This window comes from Lepisma saccharinum, chromosome 2 (assembly GCF_977018435.1).
Source record: "Lepisma saccharinum chromosome 2, izLepSacc3.1, whole genome shotgun sequence".
Lineage (NCBI taxonomy): Eukaryota > Metazoa > Arthropoda > Insecta > Zygentoma > Lepismatidae > Lepisma > Lepisma saccharinum.
The window spans coordinates 179111326-179127258 of NC_139230.1; the positions used below are offsets into that span (position 1 = coordinate 179111326).

Consider the following 15933-nt stretch of genomic DNA (forward strand, 5'->3'; position numbering starts at 1 on the left):
CAAGAGTTTTTGGCTACCCAACCCCTCCAACCCCTCCTCTGGCTCCGCTTCATCGACGACATCTTCATGCTCTGGACACATGGAGAACCATCCTTGTCAGCTTTCCTGGACGAACTTAACCACTTCCGTTCCCTAAAATTCACCTGGATGCACTCCCCCAACCAGATCACCTTCCTGGATGTGGACGTGCACATCGAGGGAGGACACCTGACTACCTCCATCCACATAAAACCCACCAACCACATGCAGTACCTACACTTCTCCTGCTCCCACCCGTTCCACACCAAAAAAGCCATCCCATTCTCTCTGGCCCTCAGGGGACAGCGCCTGAACACTTCACCCACCTCCCGCCAGAATTATAACCTCCGCCTACACCAGGCCCTGGTTAACCGTGGATATCCCTCCATCCTGGTCACCAAGCAAATATCGCGAGCTGCCTCACATACCACTACCACCAAGAAACCTGCTGCCACCAACCCACCGGCACTCATCACCCAATATCATCCCCACCTCAACAAAATCAGGCACACACTGCACTCTCTTCTCCCAATTCTCCACAGTGATCCTGAAACCAAAAGCATATTTCCCGACAAACCCAGGGTGGTTTTCAAACGCCCCCCCAACCTCCAAAACATCCTGGTCCACAACACTCCTTCACCACACATCCAACACCCCCCTGCCCATAAATGCAACCGCCCCAGGTGCAAGACCTGCCCCATCCTCATCACTTCTCACACCCTCCAGGTGCACACGGCCACTGGCAAATTTACCCTTCATCCCAAAGGGACCTGCCATGCCTCAAACCTTATCTACATCCTCACCTGCAACATCTGTGGTGATTTTTACCTGGGGGAAACATCAACAGCCCTCAACCTCCGCATCAATAACCACCGCTCCTCCACCCACAACCTGGACTTCACTGTCGCCGTCCACACCAACCACCACAACATCAGTTTCAACGACTGCTTCCGGGTAGCGATCATCCATCTCCTACCCAAACCAGCCAACACCTCTGTTCGCAAAAGATGGGAAAGGGCCTATATATCGGCCATGAGTGCAACCACTCCACCTGGCCTGAACAAGGCCACCCAGTAATGCCCATCCCTCACCCACCTTCCCCCCCAAATCATCCCGTCCCTCCCGCCCTCCCAACTCTTCCTACACACTCACAGTTTACGACGAGCCTGGTGATGAAACAGTGTTTTTTTCGTTCCACGCACTGCTTCTTCTTCGATGGGGACCTGGCAACTCTGCAGTGCCCCAACTTCCGGTTCCGTCTATTTCTTCTCACACCGATGATGCTATGAAATTAGCGAAAATTTTGAATTTTTCTACTGTCCGGTGAGTGTTTCCTTTTACCTTCTTTGATTTATATATATATATATATATGCACACACACACATTTCTTCGCAACATTCTTCCAAACCAATTTCGATGCATACATTTCTTTGCTTCCAGCGTGCGAATACTTCCAACCGTTTGCCACTGAATGTCCGAGAACCTTTCTCCAGCTGGTGGAATGACTTCAGGGAATCTCATCCTGACGTCATTCCTCCCGCTTCCCTTACAACCCTTGGCGAGGAGGGAGGAGAGAGGAAAGAGGGGGAGGAAACACTGCTTCTCAGGCACGGTGATTCCGTGCCCAGGGTAACCTCCTTCTTGTGAGAGTCCACCGGTCGCACTCTCAACCTTTAGAGCCTTTCCCATTCCCTCCGCTGAACTAGGGAAAACATACCCGGTAGAGTGCGAAGAACAGGAAAATTGAATAACATGGGCAAACCAATTCTACGCTAATTTTCACTTTACATTTGCTTCTGTCTTGCTGATTTCTGTTACTTGAACATAAATTCATCAAAAGGAAAAAGCTTAAATATTGAAGATGAAGCAAACTAAATTAAAATTCAAAGCTTAAGCAATTAAAGCACCTATATGCTGACTCACCCCATCCTTGTATTGACAAAAATAATGATTGTTTCTCCTCTCTAATCTTCAAAAGCAGCGAGAATACTTCTTTCACGGAACTGAATATTTTTTAAAGGGAAAGATATCAAAAATAAATTATATATATATATATATTAGTTAATTTAAGTTGCTATATTTCGCCTCTTTAGATAAATAAAAGTGTTTAGTGGTAATTAATTTTACTTCATTAGCAGGATTAAACACCTTACATAATAGGTTGTAATAATCTGAGATTCATCTTCAGGACTTCTAACCCCACTGTTTCAACTTTATGTGGTGGCTGCTAATAAGGGATGATCCCATCCTGAAATAAAATTCTGGCTCTGGCCTTCAATGATTCGAACTTTTAAAACCTGTCATTTCGAGCTCGGAAAGGGATTTTTTTTTATCATTCATAGGGAATTTCATTCTGAGCCAGGAACACAACAACAGAAGTTTGGTGCGTGAAACTGAATGCGTGTAGTCAGCTTCATGCTGTGCTTCGTGGTTATTATTTATTTAGGGGTTAGTGTTTGTCGTGATAGTGCTGTGTTAAAGGGTAATGGATGTTATACAAGATTTGCTGGTGAATGTATGGACACGTGGCGGATACTGTAATCTTTGCAACGCTTGTGCCAAACATGAAAAATCCAAAAGTCACATAATTTCCTTTGTTAAGCTGCAATCTTTCGCACAGATACATATTGACGTGCAACTTTACAAACAGCATGCTTTGGATGTAGTACGGCACAAGTTATCGGGTCCTGGAGTAAGTTGAATTTTGCACTTAAATTAATATTGCATGTTTTTATTTCATTAGTGCACGTCTTTCATTTTATATTTCACAGGTTGTTTTTTTATAGCTTTATAATAGTCTTGTTTTATTTTTGAAATTCTACACGTATATTAAACTGCAATAAATAGAATTAATTGATTGTGGTCGTAGCAATAAGACAAACATTCCGACACAATATTCCTAAATCCAATATGGATCCTGACATAAATCGCATGGAAACGTTTGGAGTTTGAGGATCAAGGGTCAGAGATTACCCACTCGTTAGAACCAGCATACGCCACTGGTACTTCGTACCTTTCAGATGCAGCCTAAAGTTCACCTTTAGGTGAACAAATAAAGAAATGTTTTAGCATATCATTTTATCCACTTACAATCACTTTGTGGAGTAGATTTATGTACCCTGTTTGAAAACAGTGATGCTGACATGTATAATCATTTACCTGCTTCTTCCATTGCAGCCAAACTTGAAACTATACCTGCAGAGCACTTAATGAAAGCTCACAATTGTTCTTGTGACTTTGCATCCACTTATTCCCCAGATGAATTTTTCAACATTCCAGAATCAGTGATTCGCCTCAGAAATGGTGTTGAGTTTCGAACTTTAAACAACTATGCACTGGGAGAAGACCTGCCAGTCATCTCACCAGATGTATTTACAGACTTGGTAAGTTTTCTTAATTTTTTTATTGAAATTGTGGGACATTGTGAAAATTATAATACTTCTTAATGAAGATTATGAAATGTGGTTTACATAATTACATACAAATATTTAGGATATTTAAAGTCATTAAATATTATACTGATAAGTTAGTTCATAGTTATGAGAATGTTTTTAGAGTTCCTTGTATTACTATTAGGCATGACAATTTTTTTGTCAGTGTGATATAACCACACATATCAGATAACCAATATTCTACAGAGTCAATGTGAAATTCCAATTGTTCCATTCCATTGAACCAGAATGGTTTAATCATCCTTTCAATTAAGGTATGTAACCAGATGACAGATGATGCTTTGAAGAAGCACTGCATGTTTTGATACATTTACTTTACAAACCTAGAATGCATGTATTGCACATTTATATTACTAAACAAGAATGTTAGAATTTTATGCTGCTTGCAGGCTATTCATAGAAATATCAGATCTGTAAAATTATCAGTGTGTGTATATCAGCAGCAGATACCAATAGAGTACCAATTACTCTCCAGTTATGCTCAATATAAGAAATTTACTGAAATTAATCAAATAATAACTTTGAATTTCTTGGCACCAATAACCATGACTGAAATTTCAACATTCTAAAATGGCGGACATTTAATTATAATTATTGCATAGAGATACTGCTTCTCCACTATGTTGAATTAACTTCTTTTCATTTAAGCTGTATGCTTGGTTTTTATGTTCAGAAGTTGGGAAATATATACAAAATACATTTGTCCCTCATGGAAAAATATTGTAAAGATTTTTAGGAACCATTCATTCAGACTTATTTTATCCTGTAAATAGGTGTTAGAGCCCCCGCTTAGATGAATCATTAACATGCTTGCCTTTGGTGTGAACTTTCCAAGGTTCAATCCCTACTGGAAGCTCCAAAATTTCAGTTTTGGCCCAGCGTCTTGAGGACATTTGTTGAAACTAGTTCTAAAATTTTAAAGTTCTCTTAGTATCTTTCCCTGGCAAGAAGACATTTGAGCTTTAAATGTCTGCCAGCCCATATCTGAACCACCACTGTAGCAAGATGTGAGTAGTCTAAATATGAACCAGGGCCAGGGGTGCCTACAGGTTGCATCCATTCACCTTTTGGGGGGGGGGGATTTTTTTGTGATGAAAATTTGACTTCTTAAACAATACAGAATTACCTAGCATATCATTTAAGCATCGCTGCTACATAAATAGCAATTAGTTGCCAAAGTTATTACAATGGGTAGGCTATTAAGTATTTTGGGGGGGGGCATGGAGTTTCCCAAATGGATGGTGGGAGAGGCCACCGAAATTAATCGAACATTTACAAGTAAATTTCACGGAAATCATTTTAGTACTCACATATGTGTTCTAAATCAACAGTAAGTTTAAAATGGGTGGTAGTGGGGGAGTGTTGCATATTCAATTTTGGGGGATTCACCTCTTGATTTGTTAATCCTTAGATTGTTAAGGGATTTCTCGAGTAGAAGGGAGGGGGGAGTGAACATTAAGTTTTGGGGGACTATATTTACCGATATGGCATTGGGAAGTCATGTACTATGAAGGGGATTTTAAGCTGGATTATTTGCAATGAGAGGGGGGGGGGGTGGTAGTTGGTGCTCATTCACTTCTAGAAGAGATACTGGACATTAAAAGGAGTAAAGTAAAATATAGCACTGACATCTAAAGAGGAAATTTATGGACTCTTGCAGGGAGGCGTGAAGGTCTCTGATTTTTTTCTTTTTTATAAAAGAAGGGGAAAAAATGTTTACTTCTTCACTTTCGAGCATGCAAATGTACTGTACATATTTGTCAGGGGCATCCTGCAGTCTGATGGTACACAATCTCACGAAACTTGGCAATTTCTGCTAATCTGTTGAACAAGGTTGTATTTTGAATTAGACAGTTTAATTGAATTTTTTTTTACTTTTATTTTTCTTTCTTTTTATATGTTAGCAAGTTCCTGTGTAATTTTAAAATCTAATTTACACTAGGCAGACAAAGAAGAGGGGTTGGCATGACAATGCTCAAGACTGGCAATTAATATTTAATTAAAGTAGAGTTGAGTTAAGTGTAAGTCTTTCATGAATGATATATTCAATACGCGAGACTCATAAATTATAAAAAGAATGGTAACCCATAATAATTATTAGCAAACCAGTTTGGTTGGGAGGCAGATTAAAAATATCCTTCCCTGAAAAAGTCATTATCAGCCGTTGGATTTATGCACCATTACATTTCCTGCATGCTGTAATAATTGTACTAAGTGTATTACATAGTAACAGCTTGTGCATTACCTGATGAAACAGAAAAATATTTAATATCAAACTCGCATTTCTAACTTCTTGTCACAGGATAATTTTACTTTAGGAAGTGAAACTTGCACTGAAGACAATTTCCATGTAATTATTCCTATAGATTACTAAAATAATAATATTTACCCTAAGTAGAAGGGACGAGTTCCTTGAAGAAAGCACCTTATTGTATTCCTTCCTCCATCTTAATAATTTTTGGCTATGGCTGTGTACATGCCACATTAAGGGAGTTCTAAAGCCATGTTAAAGCATAGGCCCAAATTTCAATGAATGAGCGTACAACTAATATAGATTCGGTAAGGAAGAAATTTTCCGATATAAAAGATTGTTTTATTCACTAGAACATGTGAACCTTATAATTTTGTTACGATTAATGATATTTAAGTAAATAACATAAAATAAAAGGTCTCCGTCATGTTCACACTTCTGCGTACAGATGGCGCTGAAGTGGTAGTTTTGTCAATACCGGTGCATTTTTTCTCTTTTATGACTAGTATGGAATATTTCGTAGTGAAACAAAGATCACATGTTCTTCCCGCAAGCATCTGAAATACTATGTAAAAAAATGAAAACATTTCGTACCTTCAGAGAGTGTTGCTTGTCATTAAAATTTTTGAAGTGGCGTTTGTCGCAATATACTCCGTGGTGCAGATTTTAGCCAACACTGTTGCCGAGATTTCACTCTGTACTTTCTAATGATATGATCAATGCAAGTGCTTCGAAATTGTGAAAGTTAAACCAAGTTACCAGAGGATAACGAATCCAGTAAATGTTGGAAGAAGGAAACATCGGAAAAAACGGAAAGGTAAGTCTTATATTTAAATGCTTGTGGCTTAATCCATCAAAAGCAAAACGTTTGCAATATGCAAGAGTGATGCAGAATGTATGATTTATTTATATGTTGAGGAAATACCTTCCGATATAATTTCTGTGAGAATATCGCTTCGAAGTGTCTACATTTTCAACGCAGCACGCATTTTTTCCTTACAAAGGAAGTTGATAATTCTTTGCAATTGTAAAATCAGAAGAAAATGTTATTTTAAATTAGGCATAATGCAGATATTACAGTTTTGTGATTATTACTAGAGCATGAAATACCTTGATATAGATTATATTCTGGCATTAAATCGATATTGCACAAAATGCTCTACTATCGTTCCTGTGAGATGAGATTATTTTTTTATTTCACTGGTGCTATTGAAAAGTACGTACTTACATCGGAATTTGTATTACAAATCAGTCGTTCATTATAGTTTCACTTTGCCCTTGCACATGGTTGGAACGAGTCGTTTCTGGCCTGTTTTGAACAAGATTTTTCTCCTATATATATGGCTTGCAAGTGTTAAATGCATTAAGTAGGTTAAGCTAAGTTAGGTTGGATTGGAATAGATTTAATGTGAGATCCCCGAATTTTGTGCAAGTTCTGGACAACGTTCTGTTATCTTCTTTCACAGAATCATTTCAGAAAACCGGTTTCGTAAGTTGTATAAAACTCTTCGGTTTTCTCGTACTTTCATAATTTTGAACACCTTGTAATAGTAGTGCAGTATTTCCAATAAGTTCAAGTTTATGTATTTAAAGTGTAAAAGTACACCCTAACAGCTAAAAGAGTAAAGTCCTAACAGTCTACCAAACAATAGTTTGCGTGTTTACTGAGAATGTATAAATTTGTATAGATTAGGAAAGTTTACTAGTTTACATATTTTACAAGTGCAAAGCCAATCATTTATTTGTGGGTAAGATTGATTATTTTCAGAGATCATAATCTGTCCTGATTATGTTACGAATATTTGATTCAATAACCTACTGAAGTCCAAGTCATATTTAACATGCACTGCAAAGATAGATCTGAATCTGAGCTGATATAGTGAATCAAACCTTTAATAATTCTGTTATAACAGGACCACTACCTTAACAATGATGGTGTAGTTTAGAATAATTATATTCACATCCACTTACACAACATCTGTAAGTTGTTTTCATTTTATTATTAACTCAACTTGTCTCAGGTTGTATCAATGTAATGAAAATGTTTTTTTTTTCATCTTTAAGTTCATAGTCTCATACACCATATTAACAATATTTTTATTTGTTCTTTTGCAGATGAACATTTGAGAATCCATTTGATATGTCTTCTAAGAATGCCTTGAAATTTGTAAAAAGGACAACAGATTTGACAAACAATGGCAACCCAATACCGTGGAAGTTTGTGGATATGCTTCTATGGAATCAAAATCGTCTTTGTGGATTGTTTGACCTATATGCAATTTGCAGATACATGGTTGAATGGTGATGGTTTACAAGATATCAAGAGTCCAAAATATACTCAAGAAATTATGTTGCAAGACTTCTTAATATCAGGTTGCAAGTAGTCAGCAATTTTGAACAGTATATTAGAGAAACTGAAAATAATGGGAATGATATAATGTGTGTGTCTTGTCTGTCAAGTTATAGCACACATTCCTTGAAATTTTTGCTAGTTCCAATTTTCAAGGGTATTTACCCAAACTCTTAGGATGTTCATTGCTTTCTGAATGGAATGATGATTTCAAGACAGCAAGAAGCATATGCATCTATGAAAGAACGACATAATGTTTTGCAGGATGAGCAAAAAGGAGAATGAAGTTGCATTGAAACAAAAATATTAATGTGAATTTATACGTATTTCCAGAATATATAGTTTTTGTAGTCCTTTCATGCAATGATTTTTGAATGATTTGAATTTTATTCTAATGGTAATTATTACCACATTGTATCTTAGAAAACTTCTCTTACAATTCTTATCTGAGTAATGCTAACTCTAAGATATCAACAGTGTTTGGAAAGTTACTTTTCAAAAGTAATTCAAAGTTAATCACTTGAGAAATTAATTCAGTTATAATTACTGTTGCTTTAAAAAGTATCTAATTTAGTTACTATTACAATAATTGTAATTATTACTTTATTCTAGATTAGTTGTATATTTTAAGATATGGTTCAGAACATGAAATGCAAGCGCACTATTAATTTCATCACAGATGATCACCAACAACTTGGCATTAAATTTTCTCTATAATTATAACTGCTGGTCTCCGTGTAGGAGTGGTTAGAACAGCGAGTTACGACGCTAGGAGTCTCTGGTTCGAATCCCGGCATGGATATTCTTTGTATGTGATCCTTCATAAGTTTTTTTTCATATTATCACTCGTTCTCATCTTTGCGATTAGACAAAAATGGCAGAAAAGCGTAGTAAAATAAACTAAATCAATCAACCATATAATTATAACTAAGTTAATATATTTTACATGTAAATACAGAGGCAATAAAATCCACATATTTTACTTAAAGATGAAAAAATAATATTTTGTTGTATTTTTGTTGAGCAAACAATATATTATTCAGAATTACTGTTGAACTGTGCTATACCAATGAGGATTGTTGGAGTTTATATAGTCTTTTGTCAAAATTATTCTAATTAAAATATGCTTGGAAGAGATACATTGTGGTCCTTGGCAATAAGTAAGATTGTTTTCATGGTCTCAGGATTTCAATCCATTGTTTCAGGCGAGGATATGATTCAACAAATTGTAAAAATGGAACAAAGGAAAATTCCTTTCTATGCGAAAAAAGTAGTAATTGTACACTTCTGTTCAGATCAATTGGTACATACTTCAACTGTTCGGCATTATAAAGAGTGACACTTTATGTGAACAGGAGTGTACAACTAACTTTCAATTTAGTTACTATTTAGGTGGAAAAATAACTGAATTTCAGGTACTAATTTCATAAAGTAAGTAGTTTACAGTTACTGTTATATGAAAATGTTACTGTTACTTCTAAAGACAGCTGCAGAACAAACCAGTATAATTCATGAAGAACTGTGACACAGGACTTTGGACATTGTGCGGAGGCAACTTGTGTAAAATTGTACTTAAGTATTATGAAACGAACAAATAATTACTCTGCTTCTCATTTACTTTTATTCCCGGTTTTCAAATAAAAGGCTCCCTGATGGCGTAGTGGCAACGTCGTCGCCTTGTACTCAAGAGGTTCGATACATGGTGGAGGTACATTACACAGTGGTTCGGATCCCACTTTAAACTGTAGGTCCAGTCCTGATTAGCCTATATGTGCATAAAAAGAACTTATAACATCAATTCAAGGTTTTCTAATAAATAATTTTCTTATAATATAGTAATTTGAGCTTTAATTTCCATTGTAACACTGTTAAGCCTTGTTTCCATGTTAATATAACATTAAAATGCTGACTGAGGAAAACTTAAATAGTATAAAAAAATATGCATAAAAACATAACGTTTCCACCCTCAATTGTGAATATTCGTCTGAAGAAGACCCTGTTAGAGGATGGAAACGTTACGTTTTTATGTATATATTTTTTTATACTATAAAAATATAAAAAGTCATGATTTTAATGTTTTTTGAATTTTCATCTTCAGTTTTCTTCCAATATAGCGAATAAGAACTATTGCAGGTTTTAATATACCTGAGAATATTATATAAACTAAAAGATTATTTGGTCTTATCGTCATCCTTAGAAAATGGAACACTTTTTTGTAGCAATTGGAATTCTTCAAGGAAAATACATTAAGCAACTGAAATTTACGGCCTTGTGGAAAAATTAACATTACTACTTTTAAGCATTTTTCAACAATGTTTATAATTGAAAAAATTGAAAATGTGCTTTATCTTTAATTTAATTTTACTAATACAGGGTGCAGAAAATGGTGTTTCAACAATGAAAGCATGGTGCGTTGCATTGCGTTCTACCCAAGAATATTTTGAACGGTCACTCCATACACACGAAAAGAACTTCACTGAAGGAAACGAACGAAAACAAGTCTCTGCGCAAGTAGTGATGCAAGACGGCTCTACCAATGAACACGTGAGAGGGAACGGGATTGCGTGGAATGGGTGAAAGCGGCTGTAGTTACTAGCTTTCACAGCATCGTGTACTGCTTCGCTCTGCCCACTCGATCCCCCCCCCCTTTCTCTGCCGCTATGTGCAGCCTTGCTGCAGCAGAGATAGTCGGGACAGTATAAAGTCTCCAATCAATGGAAGAAAGTACTGTAATACAAAATGAAGTGTACAGTCAATGCAGGCAGGTATCCAGAAATTCCTTTCGAGGGGGCTGAACAATATATTTTTAAGGGGTATAGATATAAACTCACAAGTGTATGTTTAAGGCCAGTGGTGCCCTTTGGTGGCAAAACTGGGAGGGGGGGGGGCAAGGAAAGTTTACTTTCTCTCGGCAGACAAGGCCTAGTAGCATTAAGAGGCCATAGTGTGGAGGCAAAAAAATGGGAAGCAACTGTCCCCTAAATAGTAGCCACTGTTTAAGGCTGCCATTTTTATCACAACGTGTTTGTCCGTTTCTTCTCATCAGGCATCAAAACATCTTTGGTGTCTGAGTTTTCACGAAGCTGTTACACAATGGATGGACAATCCACTTGACAATGCGAGATTCAAACTGTCGGCTGCGAACTGGACGCACACAGTTTTCGAATATTTCTCCCTGATTCGAGCCTGAACACCACTATTGTGTCTTGTCTTCCCATGTTTTCACCTCTTATACAAGCTGAAACCCACCAAATTGTGCATATTCAGGCCTAATCACTCGCAAGTGTTGGAAATTGTCCGTCACAGCTTCCGCAGTCTTGTCATATATCGGCACAAAACAAAGGAAGTCTTCTCGAATACAGCTGGATCGAGAAACAATTAATGCACAGTGAAAACCCTTCCGTTCCCAACACATCTAATGTTTCGTCTTCCAATATGATAAAATGCTCACTCATTTATCTCCAGTGGCATGCCCAAGGGAGTGAGTGTTGGTGGGGGTCATAACCCTCCTTTGGCCAAGTATTTCTAAAAAAAATGAAGGTATAAAGCAGAGAAAGATGGTAAAATGAGGACTGACTAACGAAAAGAGTATACGTACCCCCCCCTCCCTTCGAAAATCCTGGGTATGCCAGTATAGCAATGGCACGATATACCATAGACCCTGGTTTGGGTCCTGGCAGAGCCTGAAAATTCCGCTAAAATATCTACATATGCAACATCTTCCTGCTTTCTCTTCTTGACGTTAATAAAATTTTCGGCTGTCCCTTTATAGTAGTTCAGTGTTTGAGTGTGTGTCAAACCCAGTTGGCTTAAATAAAAGTCATTTTTATCCCATGAAAGTCTTGGACTGCATACATGAAATTTGGCATGGGCACAAATAAAATTACAGTTGATCTGTGCAACTTATTTATGTCTTAATAAACCGCCCCAATATCCAGTACTCGTGAAATGTTCACTTTAGAGACCTTCGATCTCTTAGGATCATGCCCCGAAGTAGCACTACACTGAGGCTCCTAGTCGGCAATATCTTCAACTTTGGACACGAACTGGAACTAGAAGTAGACTTCCGTAGTTTACAGGAAATTACGTCACTAGTCCTCTTCATTTTCGAATTACTAACAGATTCTGTTGTACTGATCAAACGGGAAATTGAAGCCGGGTATTTATTTATGTCTTCATTATATTCTAGAATGTTCCGCAGATAAAACCTTTCGTTAATGTTACCAGTAGTTCGACACCACCTCTTATTTAAGAATGTTTCCTTTTCCGCTTTCCAAAGAATAAATAATACAAAGAATCATCCTACTCATGGCAGGCTTTGTTGTGCAGCTTCTAAATGAGGACAAATCTTTACACAATGATCACGCTCGCTGCGACAACAACAATGAAAGTGCAATAAAAGTTTACGTGCAATATTGTCAACAAAAGGGTTATAGAAAATTCTCCATCTTGCCTCGATAATTACTCTCCTTAAATTATCGTCACATTATTCAAGAACCCAAAAAACTAATTTATCCAGTGTAAACTGATAGATTTCCTGTGGGAGCTCGACCCCCTGATCTCCACCTTGGATACGTGCTATTATCAATAAAATGGTTATGAAACATTCTCTACCTTGCCTCCATAATTATTTCTCTCCTTAAATTATCATCGTATTTTTCAAGAAACCAAAAACCTAATTTATCTATTGTAAACTGAAAGATTTCCCATGGGGGGGGGGGTCTTCACCCCTCCCTGATCCCCACCTTGGATACCTGCTATTATCAATAACAGGGTTATAGAACATTCTCCCTCTTGCCTCGATAATTATTTCTCTCCATCGTCACATTATTCAAGAAGCCAAAAACATAATTTTATCAAGTGTAAACTGAAAGATTTCCCTGGGGAGGGCTCGACCTCCCTGATCCCCATCTTGGATACATGCTATTATTAATAAAAAAGGTATAGAACATTTTCTGTCTTGCCTAGATAATTATTACTCTCCTCAAATTATCGTTAGACTATTCAAGATGCCAAAAACCTACTTTATCTAGTGTAAACTGAAATATTTCCTGAGGGTGGGCTCGAATCCCCTTATCCCCACCTTGGATATGTGCTATTATCAATTACAGGGTTATAGAAAAATTTACCTTGCCTCGATAATTATTTCTCTTCTTAAATTCTCGTCACATTATTTTATTTCACACACACAAGAAACCAATAAGACCCATTTTATCTAGTGTAAACAGAAAACTTTCGGGGGGGCTCGAGGCCCCCCTTGGATACGTGCCTGAGTCAACGCAGCATTTGCTTCAAACGAATTCACAAAATGTTTTCAATTATATCAATTACTGTCCTCACTTGGCCAGTTTCGTGTTTGAATTAACTACACTTATAATTGTATTTTCTTCTCTGTGTTCTAAATATTAAGACAAATACTGAATATAATACAATAGATTTTAAATTAATATTTAACTACACTTATTATTGCATTTTCTTCTCTGCGTTCTAAATATTAAAAAAAAATACTTAATATAAAACAATGGATTTTATATTAATATTTCGACTATTACTACCTTCCACTGAAGATATATTGCTTATTTCTCTAATAAGAACATATAACTAAAATCTTATGATTATCAATTTCCATGATTTACTACTATTTCTTTTTATTCCACTAACTCACCTTTAACAAATATAGCTTCATCTCACATCGAGTACCCTTATCGACCAACCTGTATGTATCTGCCTTGATTATGTGGAGATCTGGCAACATGGCCCTTGGTTGCCATGGCAAACGGTGCTGCCATCTGTTATCGAAAAATTACCACAAAATTGCATTTAGTACGGCCTTAAACAGTCTAGTTGTCTATTTTATAAGCTTATTCTCTGCCCACGAACACTGTTTAAACACTCATATAATTTGTTTTTTGACAAGTCAGATTAACTGAAGTATTTAACCAGCTCATTTGTTTGCTCTCTGTACTTCAAAAATTTGATTTTTTTAAAAAAAAAAAATACCGACAGTTTTATAGGCTATTTACATTCAAATAAAAATAAATTACTTCATATATATTCGAACTATTTGGGGGGGTTTATGATGAACGATTTGGGGGGGGGGGATTTTGAATAATATCTTTGAGGGGGAATGCATCCATGACCTTGGTGGGTTGGGCACAGTGGTGATGCCAGAAGGGGGACTCCCCCCTGTCAGACACTCGCCACCCTGACCGCCACCCCAACTGAAGTGAATGAAACATCGAATAATAAAAGAGTTCATTTCTAAGAGTATGAAGATTTTCACCGTTTCTAAGTGGCGCATTCTGCATGATATCACTTTTCCTGGTTATAATACCAACTTGACTAACAAATATTAATTTATACATAAATGATGAAGGAGACAGTAAACACTTACCACACGAAAAGAAATACGTTGATATTTCATGGTATTTACCGCATTATCATGGGAGAAGAAAGAAGTAGACTGTATTCTGTGCCACTGCACCTCATTTGGCTGTCCTTGCTATTGAGAAGAAATGTCAAGTCTTATACCTACCAAAGGTAGGCAATGTATTCTCCAAAGCATATACAGCAGAATTCTCCTACAGGAGAATTCCACTTCACTAAGTAACTTTTGTTGTTTCTAATACTTAAGAATATTAATTTCTTCCAAAGTAATGTTTATTTCGCAAGAAAATTAACTCTTTGAAACAATTTTTTTCATCATTTATATTCTTATCTTATAACTTGAATATTTATATCAGTAGTTTTATCTCAAGAAAGACGATTATAAATGTCTTCCAATACTGAAATAGGCCACTAGAAACAATGCAACTTGCGCTAGTTCCCACAAAAAAAAAAAAATAGTTAATGCCTTTATTAAAGTAAATCATGTGAACATAAACTCGTAATCAAGAAGTAAATTTAGGCAGCAAACATCAACTCTAAATAATGGACAAACACAAAACACTGTACATGAATATTATAATAATAATTATTATTATTATAAGTATTATTATTATATATTCATATATATGTAGTGTTCTCGGGCATTTTAATGTGACTGCCCCCAATAATATTTTGTCGCCCTCCTCCCCCCCCCCCCAGTTACTTTTCCCTGGCACCGTGGCTGGTTGTGCACCACTGACCAGTACCATGTGGCTGCATTTAACCACATGTCATTTCTTCAGAACTACAGATGATATTTGACTCTTTTTGTTCATTTTCATACATATCAAAGTATGACACATTCAAATTACAAAGAAAAGTATAGTATGTTTGACACAAGCATTAAAATGTGTTGAGAAATTCATGGAATGTGAGAACTATTTGTTATATAAAGTTAAAGTTTATTTTATTTTTGATGGAATGTCTAGGATTTACATAGTAAGTATAGTGTTGGTATTCAGAGCGTTGCACATCAGCCAGACTTGCTTATTACGCCTGCCTGGCTGGCAAGCGAGCGAGTAAAACCTGTTTTGAACCGTGAAGCATGGAAAGCCCACGGGTAACTGGCAGGCCTTGCAAGACCCAGCTGGCCTATCTGCAGCGAACGTTCATTCCGGTTTTGTAGTCTCCAGATACATGAGTCATGCAGTCACTGTTGCTAACTTTTAGATTCTTAACTGTTCAAGGAGCAATTAAAATGTTCATCATATTTATCAATCTGAAATTGCAGAGATTTATTCCATGGTAGAAAACATTTGCATCACTCACACCCAGTGGTGGCAATTTGGTTCCAAAACTAGGAGGGCAAGGTGCAAGAAGTGGAGGGGGCAAGGAGAGTTTAATTTCCCTTGGCACATAAGGTTAGCATGGTGCAGGGGCAAAAGTGGCAAAAAGAATGTGGGTGGGTGGGAGGCAACTGCCCACCCTCACCACTC

At 36.8% G+C, this 15933-nt stretch overlaps 1 protein-coding gene across 1 annotated transcript in view; it reads left to right on the forward strand.

Annotated features, from left to right (window-relative positions):
- The window catches only part of LOC145980705 (uncharacterized), a 51640-nt gene that overhangs the window by 20483 nt on the left and 15224 nt on the right, over window positions 1-15933 (forward strand). Inside the window, exon 3 of the mRNA XM_083113771.1 lies at window positions 3196-3401. Within this exon, the coding sequence (XP_082969897.1) occupies window positions 3196-3401 (206 nt within the window). The remainder of the gene's footprint in view (window positions 1-3195; window positions 3402-15933) is intronic.